At 34.8% G+C, this 19,973-nt stretch overlaps 1 protein-coding gene across 2 annotated transcripts in view; it reads right to left on the reverse strand.

The window, feature by feature from the left end:
- The window catches only part of GRID2 (glutamate ionotropic receptor delta type subunit 2), a 1,434,457-nt gene that overhangs the window by 546,085 nt on the left and 868,399 nt on the right, over nt 1–19,973 (reverse strand). For both annotated transcript variants that reach the window (XM_019829242.2, XM_045056096.1), the window contains exons 6-7: nt 9,504–9,677; nt 1,153–1,314 (exon numbers count right to left, since the gene is read on the reverse strand). In XM_019829242.2, coding sequence (XP_019684801.1) covers nt 1,153–1,314; nt 9,504–9,677 — 336 coding nt within the window. The remainder of the gene's footprint in view (nt 1–1,152; nt 1,315–9,503; nt 9,678–19,973) is intronic.

Below are 19,973 nucleotides of genomic sequence, written 5' to 3' on the forward strand. Positions count from 1 at the left end.
TTTCAACTAGCTATTTCTTTTTTTGTTTCACAAGAGGAAGGCAAACACGTGCAGAGAGGAAAAGGATGGGTAAAATAAAGAACATAAACTTCTAAATGTCTGTCTTCTTTGTGTAAAGGGTACAGGAGACATTTGTTTGTTTTATTAATCATTTCATTTTAAATCCAAGAAGCTGTGTGAGACAGACAGAAAATGCCAGCAAGGATGACATGACAAAGAGGCTAATAAACTGCAGAATTGCTCAAACCATTGAGAGAAGCCTAACAGCATAAAGTGCCTCCTGGGAACGGAGCAGGTACTGAGCCAGAGCGGGTCACAGCCAGGCTAAACACCACACTGACAGTGAGGAAGGAGAACACACCAGATAGCTAAAATAGTTCCTAAATGCTGCAAAATAGTACTGCTTATGAATTATATCTTGATTATAAGATAAATTAAAGATCATTGCTTCTAATGTCTTACCATGTATCATGTAATTGGAAAACAGTGACGGCTCGTGTTTATTTTTTTTCAGTTCATGGCGTATTTAAATTTTTTTTATGTTTGTTTGTTTGTTTGTTTATTTATTTATTTATTTATTTACTTATTTATTTAGAGAGACAGAGTGTGAGCAGGACAGGGGCAGAGACAGAGGGAGACACAGAATCTGAAGCAGGCTCCAGGCTCTGAGCTGCCAGCAGAGTCCGACGTGGGGTCTGAACTCACAAACCAGAGATCATGACCTGAGCCAAAGTCAGACGTTTCACCGAGTGAGCCACCCAGACGCCCCTGATGGTGTATTTTAAAGAAAACAAACAAACAAACAAACAAACAAACAAAAACAAGTATTTGTATTTGTCACAGGCAAAATAATTTGAGTATTTCTAATACTAATGGTATAACAAACACAATTCAAATAATTTCAACCACTAACTACACTCGTGTAATATATCCTTACAAATAGGTAACGGCTCCTTGTTTTATACATGCATGTGACTTTCTGACCTTGTTGTTGTTGTTTTTAATATTTACTCATCTATTACACTGTTTTGTGCTTTGGACTGACAATGTTGGTGACAAAAAACATCCTTTTGAAAGATATGCCCTCAAAAATGATTTATTGTATCCCTTTACATGAAAATTAAGGAGAGTGAAACGTTAGTCACAAATTACCTTCTTGATAGTCTCCAGCATGGAACGCCCTCCCTGCCAGGGCTTAGAGTTCTTTCTGATGCATGACAAACTTGCCATGCTGTGCCATTTTCGGTCCTCCAGTTTCTTATGAAAAGCATTAGCAAGCAGAAGCACCGTGTCATATATGTAAAGGTTTGAAATCTGAAAAGACATTAGACAGTAATCATTAGAATCACTGACGCCAACCATCAAGAATTAGGAGAAAATCATCAGCTCTGCTGCCTTCGTTCATGTCATAGATGGCTGGTTTACTGGGTTATTTATTAAGCAAAAGGTTTCTTTTTTCATTTCCTGGGCAATTTTGCCGTTGACAATGAAGTCTTGTCTGATTGTATGCCTCAATTGCTTTTTCAGCTTATTTAGGTGTGAAAGAGAAGATAAAAAAGAAAAGTTTCGACAGAGGCAAGGCTGTTAGTGTCAGACCTTAGAAAATCACTGGCCCTTATTTCTTTCTGAAGAGGTAAGGATCTAAGGGCTTCAGATTGGAAGGGCAAACTGAATAATACATTTTCTGAATATGTCAAGTCTTTGCATTCTGATTATTCAGATGGAGAAATATCAACTCGATCTTACATATAAAATAAGTGTCATAGGTGCTAAAAAAAAAAAAGAAGAAGAAGAAGCAGCCATGTGTGTATATGTGCATGTCTATGGGGATTTGGTAATGAAAAAAATGAGAAAACGCATGGCCATTGATAAAATTACAATTATCAAGGATCTACACAACATTATCTAGGCATACACATGCATTCTAATTCATTAACATGACAGATACCATTATAAATAAGTGACCATATAAATAAATATAAATAACTGTGAATATGTATTTAAATTAATGCTTTCTTCTTAAAGCAATCATGTTATTATTTTCCTTCTATATAAATTGCAAAAAAGAGTCATGAAAATTGTCACTATGATCTGTTGCATTCTTACACTTACTCTTGACAGAACTAATATCTATGCTGTCATTTGTAGAAGGTGTTTATTTTTCAAAGAAATTAGAACTTATTTAGAAAACATAAACATCAAGAGATATCCAAAGTCAATAAAGGCTGTTAGATGTTTTATTATTACTCCTCTGAAAGAAAAATGCAACATAAAGTAAAACAAAAATGAGAAATCAATGTAGCTATGAAAGTTAAATCCATCTTAAGGTATTTAAATTTCTTCAGCTTTTTAAAAGTATCTTGGTATCACAGTTTTTTTCCTGAAAATAAAAGGGACAATATGTTGATTGCCCTTTGCTTATAAGTAATTATGAAGGAATCTTATGAAATTGTCTGCCCACATCACAAAATGGCACTATATTTCAACTACTGGGATGACAGTTTAATGCTATGAGAAACTGTTAATAAGCACTTCCTAATAGTGCCTTGTGAGTTTTCTTTCTTTACTAGGTGAATCTTTAATCATTTGTGTATATCAAACATCGTTTTATATGTGTAACACTAATGGAAGGCAGGCCTTTCTTAAAAGAGACATTGCATACTCTCATGCACTATGTGAAATACCAACTTGTTATTTAAAAGGAAATACTGTTTTTAAAAAATTTTTAATGTTTATTTATTTTTGAGAGATGGAAAGAGACAGAGTGTGAGCAGGGGAGGGGCAGAGAGAGAGGGAGACACAGGATCTGAGGCAGGCTCCAGGCTCTGTGCTGTCAGTACAGAGCCCAAAGTGGGGCTTGAACTAACGAACTGAGAGATCATGACCTGAGCCAAAGCTGGACGCTTAACCGACAGAACCACCCAGGTACCCTTGTTCTTTGTAAGGAAATAGTAAGGCAGGCTATCCTCACCTTCACCTCCCTGCCCTTCCCCTGCCAGATAATTACTAGACAGACTAGGGGAGTAGCTTAAATCTGCAATGAATGAAGAGTTGAAGATAAAAGTAGTTGATGAATCAAAATTCAGCCTGAATTAGACTGTGAAGACCCAAAAGGAAAACCTTTTGACAATTTCTCAATAATTTGCAATAATCTGGCCGCTTTTAACCTTTCTTTGCTTCACTGCCTCAATCGTGCTTGCTCTTATCTCTCTAGCTTTATTTGGCTTCTTCCTCTGACTGATTGCTTTCAGTGTATATATGAAATTGTTGGAATAACACTCTTTGATGTCTTGTTACCTTTCTCCAACTAGTTAACATCTAATATCCAATTAACAGGTCAGAAGTTAGGAGAATCCTATCCTGACAACTTCTCAGGACCCTACCAGCTTCCAGGCTAACTGGGCAGTCTCCTTTGTCTCCCGTAACACACACATGCCTGTACTGGAACATATCATAATTCTAAGATTTCTTAATCTGGTTTTCCCACTAGAACATGAGCTCCTTCTGGATAGGGGCTCATCATGTACAAATTTTCCCCCTTTGTACTTTTGTTTCCTAGCGGCTAGCACACATTCTGATAAATAGTTGTCAAACAAAAGAAGATGAAGAAAAGAAAGGCAGGTTTAACATCAGGCATGTTTGACAGAGTCAAGATGTGAGAAACCTGACAACTTGGGTTCCATCCGAATCTTGACACTGTGGTGGCACAGTGTCTTCTGTGAGCTTTGAGGCATGTACCTTGAGCATCCACGCCGTTCCTAAAGACGAGTGCTTTGCATTTGATATATGTGACTGGTGTTTTCAACAAAAACTGCCTCTATTCATTTGCCCACCTTCCAAACTGTGGGATCGAAAGGAGGTAGTGACATTTTGTGAGCTTTCAATTACCCCTTCCATTACTTCTATCTCAGGAAAGCACCTGTTCTTTTTTGAGGTTCATGCTCTTTCCTATACTATACTTTAGAGTCCCTTTCTGTTATCACCTACCCGTCTCTTGGCCACTCTGTATTCATGAGGTCTTTGACTCCTCTTTCACAGTGATTCCAAACTTTTGCCCAGCATTAAAAAAAAAAGTCACTGCAATTTCTACAGAGATGAATTTGACATCTACTCTGGCTACATCTAACACAAATGACTATTACTGGACACAAACACATACCTCCTCTAACATCTTAAACTCCATTTTCCCACCAGCTGACCAATTATCTCCCTCTCACTCTCACTACACGTGTTTTCCAACTTAACTGAGCACCAGCACCCACCTTCTCTATCTGACAACCTTCTGATATTTGATAACATCCATCAATTTCCCTGAAACATTCTCTTTCCTTCAGTTGTTCATTATCTTGTATAATTTCTAGGCTGTTCATCATCTCAGCATTTTTCTTCTTTCCTTCTCTTTCTTTTTTTTATGTTCCTGTTCAGAGTTTAGAACTTATAAACAACACATTATTGCAGATACAATCTGACTAGAACAGTATAGTATAAGGTTATGTCTCTTGATCATAGCAAAATGCTCTGACATGGAGACCAAGATTACACTGAAATGGTGTAGAGCAAATGAGACTTGCGCTATGTTCAAACAAAATTGGCCTTCATCTCAATAACCTTAAACAGCTGTCAAACCAGGTCTCATCCAACTAGACTTAGGGTAATGACTTTGAGCCTATACTTTATCTCTTTGAAATTTCAACTTTTACGTTTATTATTTGGGGAGTATTAATAATTTGGATCTTGATCATACAGCCCAGAATAAGGTTTCTCTCCTAGCTTTACGTCATTTGCAAATCTGATAGTCATACTTTATTCATTTTTATTTGTGTAATGGTAAACATTTGAAAATGTAAGTACAAGAACAGTATTTTTGGATGACCATAGAGAGTTCCTCATACTTCAAGAGTAGAATGTTTATCACTGTGGTTGAATGTTCTTCTAGTTCCATAGTTCCTAAATTGAAGTAAAATGAAGTATGGATATTAGAAGTGCTCAAAGCTACAAAATATATCTGAGCCATGTTGTAGGCATATCAAATTTGCTCAAAGATTTGGAGGGTAAGAAAAATAACTAGTAAACTATTTGAAAAATTACTTTTAATTTTAAATAAACTCATAAGTTATGAGTTTATCCTTTTAAGGATAATAATGAGACTGTCTATATTTTGAATTTTTTAAATTTCCTTTTGAAAAAAAAATCTGAAAACAGAGTGTTTACTACTATCTTCTATTCTTAGTCCTTTATTGAAAATCTTTGAGTGACATCAATCTATCTAGACTTTTTAATGCTTCCCTATAAGATTTGTGCTTTCCTATAAATTTTCCTTAAAAAATGTCAAACACAACATAAAAATCAACATACAATAAATAGATTTATAAAATTCTCTCAATATAAACAATTAGTAAACAGGATTTGACTTGCCAGTGCTTGTTCTTAAGAGAGTCCTATGGTCACATATGAAGGACCCCAAACGATATACTTAATAATACATTCTACAGTTTATCCAAATAATTCATCAACTTTTAATATACTATACTCTGTCAGAATCTTTTTTCCTTCCTTTTGAAATGTGGAACGATATACCAATTTCACGTACTGGGGTCTTCTTCTGAGGTATTTCTCCAGTATTTCTAAATTATAATATTGTGATCGTATCTACCATTTTATTTACTATTCTTAACAATTATTATTTAAGCTTCATTTTAAAGCAGTAAGGTATACTCTTACCATATTCAAATCCCTGCTCTTTAAAAAAAAAGTGGTTTAATTAAAAAAAAATTTATTCTAACTTTTCCAATTTGAAGACAATTTTTCTTAGATGGAGATGACAAGCAAGCAAGCAAACAAACAAACAAAAAACACTGACTTTTCTATTTTCTCTCCATTAGCAACCAAGCTAACATTAGTTTCACCAAGCAGTGAATGACTCACTTTCTTCTTCTTGCTTCATATATTGCTAAAACCTTTGTTTATAGAGCTAAAAGTTTCCTTTAACACTTATTTTGCAACTTCAACTCATCCTGGATTTTAGTCTTTCTGGCACTAATTTAAAGATTTGGGAAACTTGTTTTTTGTTCCTTCTAAAACTTTTCTTTCTATGTACATTAAATTAAGGGGCACCTGGGTGGCTCAGTCGGTTAAGCCTCTGACTTCAGCTCAGGTCATGATCTCATGGTCTGTGAGTTCAAGCCCTGCATTGGGCTCTGTGCTGACAGCTCAGAGCCTGGAGCCTGTTTCGGATTCTGTGTCTCCCTCTCTCTCTGACCCTCCCCCATTCATGATCTGTCTCTCTCTGTCTCAAAAATAAATAAATGTTAAATTAAGTAACAGCCCAAAGATCTCTACACAGGCCCACTGTGCCCTCTTCTTCCCTGTTGTAATGATTATTGTGATCTTATAGTTCGGGTTTCCATTTTATGGTTGGGTCTCTATTTTTAGAGCTCTCTTCAGTCATATTTTCATACCTTTATTTTACTACTTTTAATAGTACCCAGCTGATAAGATAAAGGTCTGTCTGTGGACATATTTACCTGCATTTTTTTATGAGCTCCAAGTTGAGAGGGTTACTTCTCCAAAGGAAACCTGTACTCCCAAATTTTTAATGCATACTATCTTGTTTTTCTTTAACTTCAGTAAGATAAAATTTTCCCCAAAGTAAGCCTCTATATCAAATGCTCTGCTTTTAGTGGAACATCTTAAATTCAACAGCCCTACATTTAGATACATTTAGATTTAGATACTTAATTATATAAATCTTCACATATAAAAGATTCTGTCAATTTTTCTTTTATACATTAACTATTCTGTCAAAATTTATTACATATAATAGGGAAATTACTATGTAGTAAATCCTCAAAGAAAAAGTAATTTTCTTATTTTCTTCCATCTGTGGGTTTGAAGGGAGTAAGAAGAAGGTGGGGATAAGAGGTGTGGTGCTTCCTGTACATCCTTAATTTATCACATAGGTCTGGGGGATATGAAGATGAATAAATAAATAAATAAATAAATAAACAAATAAAATATTTGCTCCCTGATTTCAAGAAACTCATTAACAGAATCAGAAGGATTGTGCTTTTAGGTGAATGTGCTTTACAATACTATGTAGTCCATCCATTGGTGGGAATGCAAAATGATGCAGCCACTCTGGAAGACAGCATGGAATTTCCTCAAAAAGTTAAAAATAGAAATATCCTATGACCCAACAATCGTGCTACTATGTATTCATTCAAAAGAAACAAAAATGCTGATTCAAAGGGGTACACTACCCTGATGTTTATAGCAGCATTATCAACAATAGCCAAACTATTGATAGAGCCTGAGTGTCCACTGGCTGATGAATGGATAAAGAAGATTTGGTGTATATATATTCAATAGAATACTATTCAGCCATCAAAAAGAATGAAATCTTGCCATTTGCAATGACGTGGAAGGAGCTAGAGTGTACTATGCTAAGTGAAGTAAGTCAGGGAAAGACAAATACCATGTTATTTCACTAATATGTGGAATTTAAGAAACAAAACATAAACATATGGAAAGGGTGGAAGAGAGAGAGGGAGGGAAACAACCATAAGAGACGCTTCACAAGAGAGAACAAATTGAGTGTTGATGGAGGGAAGTGGGTGGGGGATGGGCTAGAAGTGGGCAGTGGGATGTGGGTGGGGGGATGGGTATTAAGGAGGGCACTTGTTATGATGAACACTGGGTGTTACGTGTAAGTTATGAATTGCTAAATTCTCCTGAAACCAATATTACACTATATGTTAACCAACTAGAATTTGAATGAAAATTTGGAAAAACATACTGTGTGGTTACTTTCTACTTTTCCAATTTGTACATTTCCTGCCATTTCCTTTGACGAGATAGCCTTTAATATTTCACATTTTTCTTAAGCAAAATTCTACGTTTTTATCCATTTAGAATTCTATCGTTTTCATATCAATCATATTCATGACCAATTAATATGAAAAGATTGGTCATTATAAGCATATCTGTAAGACTGGCATTAAAATTTAAACAGGTCTTGTTTAGGCTCTAGAGTGGTTTAGTTTGACCATTGTCTTCTCCTTAGCTACATTCAAATGCACAAATATTCAAGAAGAAGCAAAGCAGTGTGGTAGGCATGATGGAGGAAATAAAGATAGATGTGTACTTTATGGGATTTTATGATACCAGGTCCTGGGGGAGACCTATTCTACAAAAGCCTAAAGCCTAGTTGGGAACATAAAGTTCTGTGGGTAATGCTCCTGGAGCTAGCTACCTGGGAAATATAGCTGCTTCTTAGGTTGACTGCAAGTATGAAGAAGTGATTGGATCAAAAGTAATTCATCTAAAAAAAAATCCACAGGTGACTAAAGATAGAAAAATCGTGGAGATGCTTTTTAAGAGAATGGGTCATTTTTACAAAATCACGTGATTTATCTAGTATTACTGGGGATGAATTAGTTCTCGTAGGGTTATATTTCTAAACTGTTCAAACTGAGTATCTCTAAGGACTAAAACACTTGCTATAGTAAATGTTGTGAAGGAATAATTTTCTAAAACATATATTATTCCAACTGAAATTGACCAATATTTTAATTTTTGTTATCTCAGAATTACTATTTAAATACTACTACTCTAGCAGTATACTACAATTATATCCTTAGGAACTGTTTTAGGACACAGAGTTATTTTTATAAGGCAAGTCTACATTGATAGGATATTTGAGTTAGTAGATCTGATTGATTTATTTTTCTTGTCTCTTGCCTTGCTAGAAAGTACTCCTTATGGCTTCCTACTATTGATGTGTCTGCTTTTTTTTTAACACCCTGTTCAAATTGACATATTAAAATTTCCAGTGCAAAGGAAATAAAACTAAATGAAACAAAATCTGATAGCATTTTCCTTAAGAAAAAGAAAATGGACTCTAGGTGAGTAGTTAAAGGACATCCTTATGAGTAAACTGCAGGCACCTGATGTTCTCTATTTTGCTGCTCAGAGATTTTATTTATTTACCTTCGAATTCTTTGTTGTATTCTGAAGAGCAAAGGTTTCAGCCATATCCTTTCTGGTTTGGATAGGAATATATAGCACTATAGTATCTTTTGAATTTCTAAATAGTTTTTTGGCGAATGTCTAAACTAGAGAGTAATCTTTAAAAATATATTTCTATGTCTGTTATACAGAAAAAAACAAGCAAATTTATTAGCATAATAATTTGCCATCTGGCATTAAGGAATATCAATCACAAATTCCAACACAGTAAATGCTATGGATCTACTTTCTGGGAAGGAAATAACTTTTATGTATTTAATTTTTTTAACAAGTATATTTTGCTACAATGAGGTCAAAAAGATCAAAGACACAAATTCTTAGGACTCCTGCATCAGACTTAGAAAATTTCCAGAGGAAGAGAATAGCTCAGAAAATGGAAACATGTATAATTCTAAATCTAAAACAACTCAAAGAGCTCTCTCTACAATTGGCCAACAAAGCACCTTGAGAGAAATACTGTAGCACTTAGAATATACCTCCATATTCTGAGCAAATGGATCCTTTGGATCACACAATGTTGAAGATATTCGATGGTTGCCACGGAAACATCGCTGACTTATATTCTGGGGGACTGGAAATGTCTGCCGAATGATTGTTAACCTTCCAATTGACCTTCTTACAAGTTCCTGAACATCCACATCATTTATTTCCTATAAGATAAAAAATGGAAGGATTAGAAATGCTATAATAAATAATAAACAGAAACACAAAACTATTAAAGAGTTGTTATCTGTAAATGCTAAGAAATTCATTACTGTAATGCATTTGCCAGTACTTAGTACACATCCAAATAAAAACAATACATGTTCATTAAAATGATCAACTCATTTGTAGGTGTTGTTTGTATGTTAAATTATATCATTAATGCCTAAGTAATTCTAAATGGAGCAATTGATTAAATGCACTTTATTTAGGAATTTTGTATTATATTGAACACTTTAGAAAAATATTTGTCTAAACATTGAAAAAGGTCATAAATTAAGTGGATTTCAAGGTACTTGGAGTACCCGGAAGAGAGTTGCAATGTAAGCATAATATATATTGTTCTTAGCAATGAAAAATGGGGCTTTTAAATAAAGCAAGTAGAGAAAGTAAGAGACATTTTAAAAAAGATGTTCCTAATTATTTTTTAGAACTACTGGTATTAACTCATACATTTCTCTTGGTAAAGAACAGATTAAACAAAGTGTTCCAAAAGATGAAACATTTTGTATTAATACAATGTGAACCAGGATAGGTAAATGAAAAAAAAAAAACAGTGTTCTTTTTCCAAATTGATGTTATTTTGCATGTGAGTATTTGCCAAACTCAAAGAACATATTTTTCTACTTCCTTCTCCCCCCACTTCCTAACTCCAGACTTAAATTTTAAGGCTTGGCTCAATCATGGATGTAGAAGCAATTAAAATGAAATAATATTTTTACAACTTAACGTCTGTTCTAACTGGAATTAGTCAGACTACAAGTGATCAGAATAAATTTTAGTTTGAAGGCAGTCTTTACTAAAGCAGTTTGTTCTTCACAGTGTCCATTCGGAACATTTCAAACCAATGAAGCCTTTGCAATTAACATATTATTGGTTTCAGTAGATTCTTATGGTAACAGAAATAAAAGATTTGACATAAGATAAATTTTGGACTGCAGTGAGAATTTCGGTTTTGATTCAAACAATCACTACAGAGTCATGAAAAAGAAATGGACTATTTATTTACAGGTATAAGTTGTCTTCTTTTCCTTTCTAGATTAATTACATATTATTCCTAAAGCCTACATTAGAGCTTTAAAACTCATTCCTTATTTTTTCAACTTTACAAAATACAGATTTTCTGAAAATAAAACAAACCTGCCATCAGCTGTATCCAGTATAATATCATGGATTTCTGGTCAACAAATCCTTAATGTACCATGAAAAATGTTTTTTTTTTTTCTCATTTAAAATGCCATCTTTTATCCTTTAGTTGTGTAATTTCACTAGCCATCAGGAACACTATCTGACAAAAGGCAGGTCACCTTTTAATTATCTATCATCCACTCACAAAGCAGAATTAAGCAGTGTCTTATCAACTCTATTTTAAGCCTGAAGTTTAACCAGAGGTCTTTTCAAATTAATTAATATTGTTATTGAGTATCTTTACATTTTTTTATTAAAATTTTTTTTTAATTTTTTAATTTATTTTTGCAACAGAGAGAGACAGAGCATGAGCAGGGGAGGGGCAGAGAGAGAGGGAGACACAGAATCCGAAGCAGGCTCCAGGCTCTGAGCTGTCAGCACAGAGCCTGATGTGGGGCTCGAACCTACAGACTGTGAGATCATGACCTGAGCCGAAGTCGGATGCTTAACCGAATGAGCCACCCAGGCGCCCCTCTTTACAATTTTTTTAATTCCATGTCGCACAGATAGGAATTTTCATTTAAAAGACAGTAAGAGGTTCTATCACTTTTCTCAGATTAAGAGCTAAGTTTTCATATATATGTGGTCTTTTTTTCTTTTAGTAATACTAAGACTTCTCAACATGTTGTCAAACAGCACCATTTCTACCTGCTCCAACCATGAGCACATTAGTATAAAAACATACATTAACTCTCTACTATATATTTGACAAAATACTAAGTACATTATGTGTTGTCTCATTTTCTGCTAAAAACTACATTCTGGTTCAGATACTATTATTCTTACTTTATAGATAAAGAACCAGAGAAATTCCAAAGTCTTCATTCAAAATATTCTTTATTCATGGTATGAATGTCACCAAAGACACTCTCTAAAGTAATTATACAATCCATATCTCCTTACGGGAATTATTTAGATTAATATTCATGAATGATAGGAATTAAAACTATAAAGATATATTATTCTAGTATTTAACAGCCTGATGATTCTATAAGGAATAATAGAGTGATCTATCATGAGCCAAAGTCTTTAAGAGGACTATTTTCAAGCCCACAAAAAGAGATGATTACCTTTTACAGGTTTTGAAAGCTGAAGTTATCAGGAGTCTAAGCGACTAAACTATATCTGAGGAAATGTCAATTTAGGTTGAATATATTTTGCCTATTATTATTTGGGGAAGGGAAAAGGAAGTAATTTTCTGGGAGGAAAGAATCTGCCATTCTGAATGAAGGTAACAGACAGTTTGTCTCAAAAAATTCACTTGCAGTTTTAGTTTTGACACCTGATCTCAAAACTAGTTTGATAGTGATATGAAAACTTGATTAGGCAGCTATGTTATATTTACAGAACTTTACTTCTACATTTCAAAAGGTGCATTTCAAGAGTGACAGAGGCAATGCTATGTAAACACTGAAAGTCAAATGAAAATCTATTAAGAGATCCTTTTAAATGAAAAGAATTCATAAGTAAACTTCCATATTAAAATATGGACTACTGTATAATCTGTTAGAATGTACATTGTTCTAATACTCTGAACTTAAAAAAATGTTTAAGCCCCCATATTTTTAAAAGGAACCACGTGAAGAACCAGTTCAAATACTCACTCTCCCAAGCCTCCAGGGCCTCCAAATTATACTAATTCTCTATAAAGATATACAGATATGTTCTGAGTTTTAAAAAAAAATTAAAGAGGCTGAAAAATAAAATTTTTGTCCTTTTTGTATTCCTTATATGAGTATATTTATGAAATAAGAATTAATATTGCAATAAAATTTAAACATATGTTTTGTTGTACTTAAATTCTGTCTGTACTTCTTTAGGAGCAAAGCATATAGTCTTTTTTTTTACCCCCAAAATAATGTACTTAGATAATAAAAAAAATTGCTGAGATTCAAGTCAATATATTCAAGAAAATATTCTTATTCACTTTGTTGTGATAGTTTAATACAGAGTAAACCATAAGAGAGAAGAAAGAGGAAATGCTAAAATACTTGTTGGGGATACAACTCCATCCAGAAACAGCCATTTCCCAGAACAAATCTTTTAGGAGAATTGGATCACTCCCAAATCTTTGTAGTGTATCAACGTGGGTTTAAATTAATGAATTCCAGAGAAAGGAAGACTCAAAATCATTAGATCAGATGCCAATCTATACTATTAAACTGTCTCAGAGAAGGGACCCTCTTTTTTCCCCATTTTAAAAAATCTCTTAACATTAACAAAGCTTCTGGTTCATAATAGGTATTCACTAAACGTTGATAAATTTAAAAATGAATGAATAGGGGCATCTGGGTGGCTCAGTCGGTTAAGTGCCTGACTCTTGATTTCAGCTCAGGTCATCATCTCATAATTCGTGGGTTCCAGACCTGAGCTTTCATCATGGAGCCTGCTTGGCATTCTCTCTCTCCCTCTCTCTTTGCCCCTCCCCTGCCTGCATGCTATCTTTCTCTCTCAAAAGAAATAAACTTAAAAAAAAAAAAGAATTAATAAATGAATGAATGGCAAGACTTCACCAAACAATTGGTGACTGATAGATTGATAGATTCTGAATCTATTGATAGATTACTGAAATTTTAAGTGTAGAAACTGGAATGCTTTAATAACCTCAATACGACCAAATAAACCAAATAAACTAAACTAAATAGTTTAACAAATAAACCACATAAACTAAAAGATTTTAGTTGTTATCAAGCAGTGTACTATGTAGCACATTTGTAAAGATTATGCTTTTCGTTGTTGTTTTTGCTAATGTTTATATTCTTCATGCTTTGGCGAAGGTGATCCTTTGATGCTTCCACAAAGTTTAACATTAACGTGAAATAATTACACAAACATAATGCTGAAATATGAAACAAAACCAACTGAAGGCTACACACCAGAAGGAAGTGCAGCATAATGGCAACTTTCTGCTTGAGAGATTGGCAGTGAGCAGTTCAATTAATCCCTAAACTGGGAAAAATGAACAACATCCTTTACACAGATAGGATTTTTAAATCTCAACAACGATAACAACAACAACAACTTCTAAACTGCAATACTCATTTGCAGCAATTAAACTATTTCAATGAGAACTCAGGTTCAGTATTATCAGAGAAAAGATGGTGTTTATAGTATTATCCTTCTTGCATCTCTAAACAGTGTATATCTTTCTATCAGAATTTATAACTTTTGTAAAACTTAAATAAAGTGCCAGGCCATCTGTTTCAGGACCCTGAGGGGATGGCAATACTTATATGGAAAGGCTGTTCTCAGTTGGATTCACTGATTGCAGGGAGAAGATAAATATCATTACCAACTACTAACATATGATTGATTACACCATATGAGCTAGCACAGCCCCTTATTATTATAGCACTCTTAATGCAAAGGAAAAAAAATATTGTTTTCAAGTCTGTACATCAATTTGTATCAAGATGCACAAAGCCAACTTTGATTTATAGTGCCTCTCTTAAAAGCTATTGGTGCAATAGATTAAATAAATGTTTGCAACCCATTTTAAATTAGCAACAAAATAGTAGCTATACAAACCAAACTAGACAAATTCATGTCTTCCATGTTCAAATGAGCATTTGCATATTGTTAGATTTTGTGTGTGTGTGTGGGGGGGGGGGTGGTTGTTACTTTTACAGTTTAACTTCCTAGCAAATTTGAGAAATCCATGTTTCTTCTTTCATGGAAACTAGAATAAATTTGACTCATTCATTATAAATTTGTATGAGCAACTCACAAATGAAGTAAAGGTAGTAAGAATCAAGTTTCCTAAGGCATTTTTCAGAGAAAATGAGGTAACAGAATGGAATCAATTGAAAAAAAATTGACAGTAGATACATGGATAATGGTTTTTGTTAGAAATGAAAATACAGAAAATATGCTTGATCTCTTGAGTATGAACCTAGTTTACATAAAAATAATAACAAATATAAATTGTGGGCTGTGAACATCAGATTTTTCAGAAGCTCAGTGGTATTGACATGCCCCAAAAATGACACCTCTGCTCAAGGACTAGTAAGAAGAGCTGTATGTAAAAAGGACACAAGTGCTTCAGTAATGACAAAGGTGAAGTTATAAATAGTTATGACAGCTTACAGTAGAAAATCCAAGTGTAAAGGATGAAAAAAGAATTATCATTTTCTATACTTCTAATATTTATTGAGTTATTTGCTGGTTAGATCACTTAGTGTGGATGTTTTATTTGTAAAATACTGTGCCAAATTATTGAACATCCATTTAAAGATAGCATTGTCCTCATATTTTATCAAAGAAAATTTAATTGTAAAATAAAATCTCATGCTTATGAAATATACACTAAAATATAAAGTGTTATTATTTCTATAATATTTACCATCAATGAAGTACATGCTAGCCTACTCAGACTTCCCCTACATAATATGAAGGAGTGACTTCTTCCACAGTACAAATAGATACATAAGCAATAGACAGATGACCAGTGGTGTTCCAAGAGCTCTTTAAGTGTTCATACTTTTAATATTCAGGTTGTTGTCAGAAGTCAAATTGAATATGAAAAAAAAATAATTCAGGGGTCCCCGATGCAATATTATCAAAGAATAGAAGGGGATGGGCATTTTCATTTAATGCCCATTTACAAGGACACAATAAGTTGCTTTTTTTCTTAGCTAGCTCTATTGATACAAACATGTAAAGTGACCCCAACTTGTTTTATACCAGGAACTCTACGTGGTCTCTTCCCCATGAGAAGTTGGGTGTGAGATAAAAACAAAAATTAAGAGGATTCTTTATTTCAAAAAAAATAGTAACCTAGAAAATAATTAACCTAAAGACAAAAATTAGTGGGATAAATAGTTTCCATAAGATTAAAATTGAAGTAGCAGAAATTAAAAAAAATCTATAAGGAGAATTATCAAAGAGAAAAAGAAAAAAAAAACAACCAAAGGTTTAGACTGGAAAAAAAAAACTATTTAGAACCCAATATCACCACTTAATCATTGTGTAATATTTGGCAAACTGTTTTATTTACTAGATCCATAAATTACATACTCAAAAATACAAATGAAAACATCTAATTTGAAAAGTTATCCTGCAAGTTTACTAAAATTTCTTTTGCCCTTCCCTCTATCCTGATTTTTAGTCATTCTAGATAGAAAATTGAGAGGTATTAGAAAATTGGAAAATATAAAAACATCATTAGAAAGCAGATCTCACACATGTATAATACCTGTGGGGATCTCATATAAATATGTCTTCATTTGACATGAAAAACACAGTGACAAATCATGTAGCCCTGAAGTTTGGCAGGCCTCAACCAGGGAAGACATTTCCAGTGTCTTTACTCTGAATTAAAAAGAACCATCAGAGAAAGTTCAAGATGGTGGCATAGACAAGACACAGAAGCAACCTAAGTATCTCTTGGTAGACAAATGGATACACACACACACACACACACACACACACACACACACAAGAATATTACACAGCCATAAAAAAGAATGAGATTGTGCCATTTGCAACAACATGGATGAATGTTGAAGGTATTATGCTAAGTGAAATATGTCATACTGAGAAAGACTGTATGATTTCACTCATATGTGGAATCCAAAAAAAAAAGCACAAACAAAAACCCCACAAATGAACAAACAAACAAACAAAAGGCAGGATCAAACCTATGAATATAGACAACAAACTGATGGTTGCCAGAAGGGAGGAAGTTGAGAGGATGGGCAAAATAGGTGAAGGGGAGAGCGAGGTACAGACCTCCAGTTATGGAATAAGTCAAGGGAATAAAAGGTATATCATAAGAAATATAGGCAACGATACTTTAATAGTGTTGTATGGTGACAGATGGTAGCTAAACTTGTGGTGAGCACAGCATAATGTATCAAGTTGTTGAATCACTATATCATACACCTGAAACTATTATAACATTGTGTATCAATTAAGCTTAAATAAGCTAAAAAATAAGTAAATAGGTGGTAGAGGAATATCCTAAATTCACCTTCTCACTTGGACACACTAAATCAACAGCTATATATGGGACAATGCCTTCTGAAAAAGTACTGGAAATTAGCTGATCAGTTCCTATACAATAAAAAATAAATGGGCCACATCAAGGAGCGGTGGCAGACATGTGGTCTTGCCAAAACACCCTACTCCCAGCATGGTGACACACAATTGAGAGGGATATCACAGAGCTTCTCCCTGAGAAATAAGGAGTTTATGCCCCACCCCAGGCATCCCAAACCTTGGGACCTACGCTGGAGAGATGAGCCCTCAAAGTGTCTGGCTTTGAAAACCAATGGGGCTTACATCTAGGAGAACCAAAGGGCTGTAGGGAACCAAGATTCCATTTTTAAAGGGCTTGCACACAGAGGCATTTATCTCAGGACCCAATGCAAAAGCAGCAGTTTGAAAACCACCTAGAATATATATGAAAGAGATTCATTTGCTAATCTTAATGCACCTGTCAGAGAGGCAGAGCCTGTTGGCTTCTCTCTGGGGATACAGGTGCTGGTGGGTACCATTTTGGTGCTGTCACTCCACCTTGCTAGCGCTGGCAGGTTTGTCCCACTCCTGCACCCTCCAGTGGTCCCCTAAAGCTGCCAGGCATGACCTAGCTCCACACTACTCCATGCCCCTGCTAAAGCCAGCAAACACACATCCATATGAGACACCCCTTGAGCATCTGGCTCTTGTGTCCAAGGGAACTCTCATTTCTGGGCCCCATGGGATTGAAACAATCAGAGAGATAATTCTTGGCAAGCTACCATTCCCAGGGCACAGCACAGAAAGCAGACTGAAACACCCACAGCTTCCTGTGAAGAAAACCTATTTACTTGTCCTAAAACTTCAAACTGAGGGGCAGGCTTCAGGATTGCCATATACCTAGAGGCTACAAAGGTAGAGAACATAGGCTGGAGGATGCGGTCTTTGTGCTCTCCCTTGGTCTTACTACAGCTTACAGTACCTTTAAGAAAAGAGCTTATACACTTCTCTGAAACCCCAATTTTTACAACTGTCAGTAAAGGAGCACCTCTAGATGGACTGGTCTGGAAGCCAGCAGGGTTTATAACTGTGGTCTTACAGGATTGTATATATTTGCATACTTTAAAAACTGGTGACTGCTAATCTGGTTTCCAATCAACCTGAATCTAGATGCTGACTGAGATACCTCAGTCATTGGAACATTGGCTGGGCTTGGCATATCCTCAAGAACTAGGACTGATCAAGAATAAATCAGGTGGCTTAGACAGTCACAGAGGTTTCAGAGACAACCAAGTGCTAGGACAGGACTGAATGAAGGTTTATCTTCTACACAAGGACACTCAATCAAGACTGTTAAAGGAAGCTGTTTTGCCTAATGTGTAGTAACAACCATAGTCACACAAAATGAGGAAACAAAGGAATATGTTCCAAACAAAAGGATACTATGAAACCCAAGAAAAAACCTTAATGAAACAGAAATATGTAATTTACCTGATAAAGAGTTCAAATAGTCATGAAGATGCTCACCAAACTCAAAAGAAAGTGGATGAAAACAGTTGAAACTTCAAAGACAGAAAGTATAAGAAAATACCAAACAGTAGTCATAGAGCTGAAGAATGTAATAATTGAACTGAAGAATACACTAGAAGCGTTCAATATCAGACTAGATGAAGCAGAAGAAAGAATAAGTTATCTTGAAGACAAGGCAGTGGAACTTACCCAGTCAGAGCAGTAAAAATAAAATGAATTAAAAACCAAAGATAGCTTAAATGACCGATAAAACAACATCAAACAGAACACAATTTTCATTATACAAGTCCCAGAAGGAGAACAGAGTAAGAAAGGGACAAAAAAAAAACTTATTTGAAGAAATAATGGATACAAACTTCCCTAACCTGGGAAAGGAAACAGACATCCAGTTCCAGTTGTCCAGAGAGTTCCAAATAAGAGGAACCCAAAGACAGCCACACCAAGATATAGTATCATTAAAATTTCAGAACTTAAAGATAAGAAGAGAATATTAAAAGGCAGTAAGAGAAACATAACTTGTTACCTATAAGGGAATCCCCATAAGGCTATTAGCATATTTTTCAGCAGAAATTTTGTAAGCCAGAGGGAGTGGCATGGCATATTCAAAGCGCTAAAAGGAAGAAAAAAAACTCACAACCAAAAACATTCTATCTGATAAAACCATCATTCAGAATTTAGGGAGAGAGAAAGAGTTTTCTAGAAAAGCAAAAGCTATGAAATGCATTATCACTAAACTACCCTTACAAGAAATGTTTAAAGGCAATTTTTTAAGCAGGAAAGGAAGGGCGCTAATTTGTAATCATAAAACATATAAAACTACAAGACTCACTGATAAGGGTAAGTATGTAGTAAAGCTATTGGATTAATCACTTAAAAAGCTAGTATGAAGGTTAAAAAACAAAACTAGCTTAGGGGCACCTGGGAAGCTCAGTCAGTGAAGCATCCAACTTTTGATTTTGGCTCAGGTCCTGATTTTGTGGTTTGTATGATTGAGCCCTGCTTTGGGCTATATAATGACAGTGCAGAGCCTGCTTGGGATTCTCTTGCTCCCTCTCTCTGCCCCTGCCCCACTCATGCATCCACTCTCTCTCTCAAAATAAATAATAAATAAACATTAATTTTTAAAGAAGTAGTTCAAAAACTTGTAACTATAATAGTTAAGGGATACACAAGATAAAAAGATGAAAATGTAACATGAAAAACATAAAACACAGTGGGGGAGTAAAAATGTAGCTTTAGAATGTGTTCAAACTCAGGGTGCCTGGGTGGCTGAGTTGGTTCAGTGTCAGACTCTTGATTTTGGCTCAGGTCATGATCTCAGGGTTGTGGGATCAAGCCCCACATTGGGTTCTGTGCTGAGCGTGGAGCTGCTTAGGATCTCGCTCCCTCTGCCTTCTCCCTGTTCATGCTCTCTCTTTCTCTCTAATATTAAAAAAAGAAGAAGAATGTGTTCAAACTCAACCTGCTATCAACTGAAAGTAGACTGTTTCTTATATAGGCAGTTATACATGAGCCTCATGGTAACCACAATGCTAAAACCTAGAGTAGATACACAAAATATAATGAGA

The sequence above is a fragment of the Felis catus genome, chromosome B1 (genome assembly GCF_018350175.1).
Source record: "Felis catus isolate Fca126 chromosome B1, F.catus_Fca126_mat1.0, whole genome shotgun sequence".
Lineage (NCBI taxonomy): Eukaryota > Metazoa > Chordata > Mammalia > Carnivora > Felidae > Felis > Felis catus.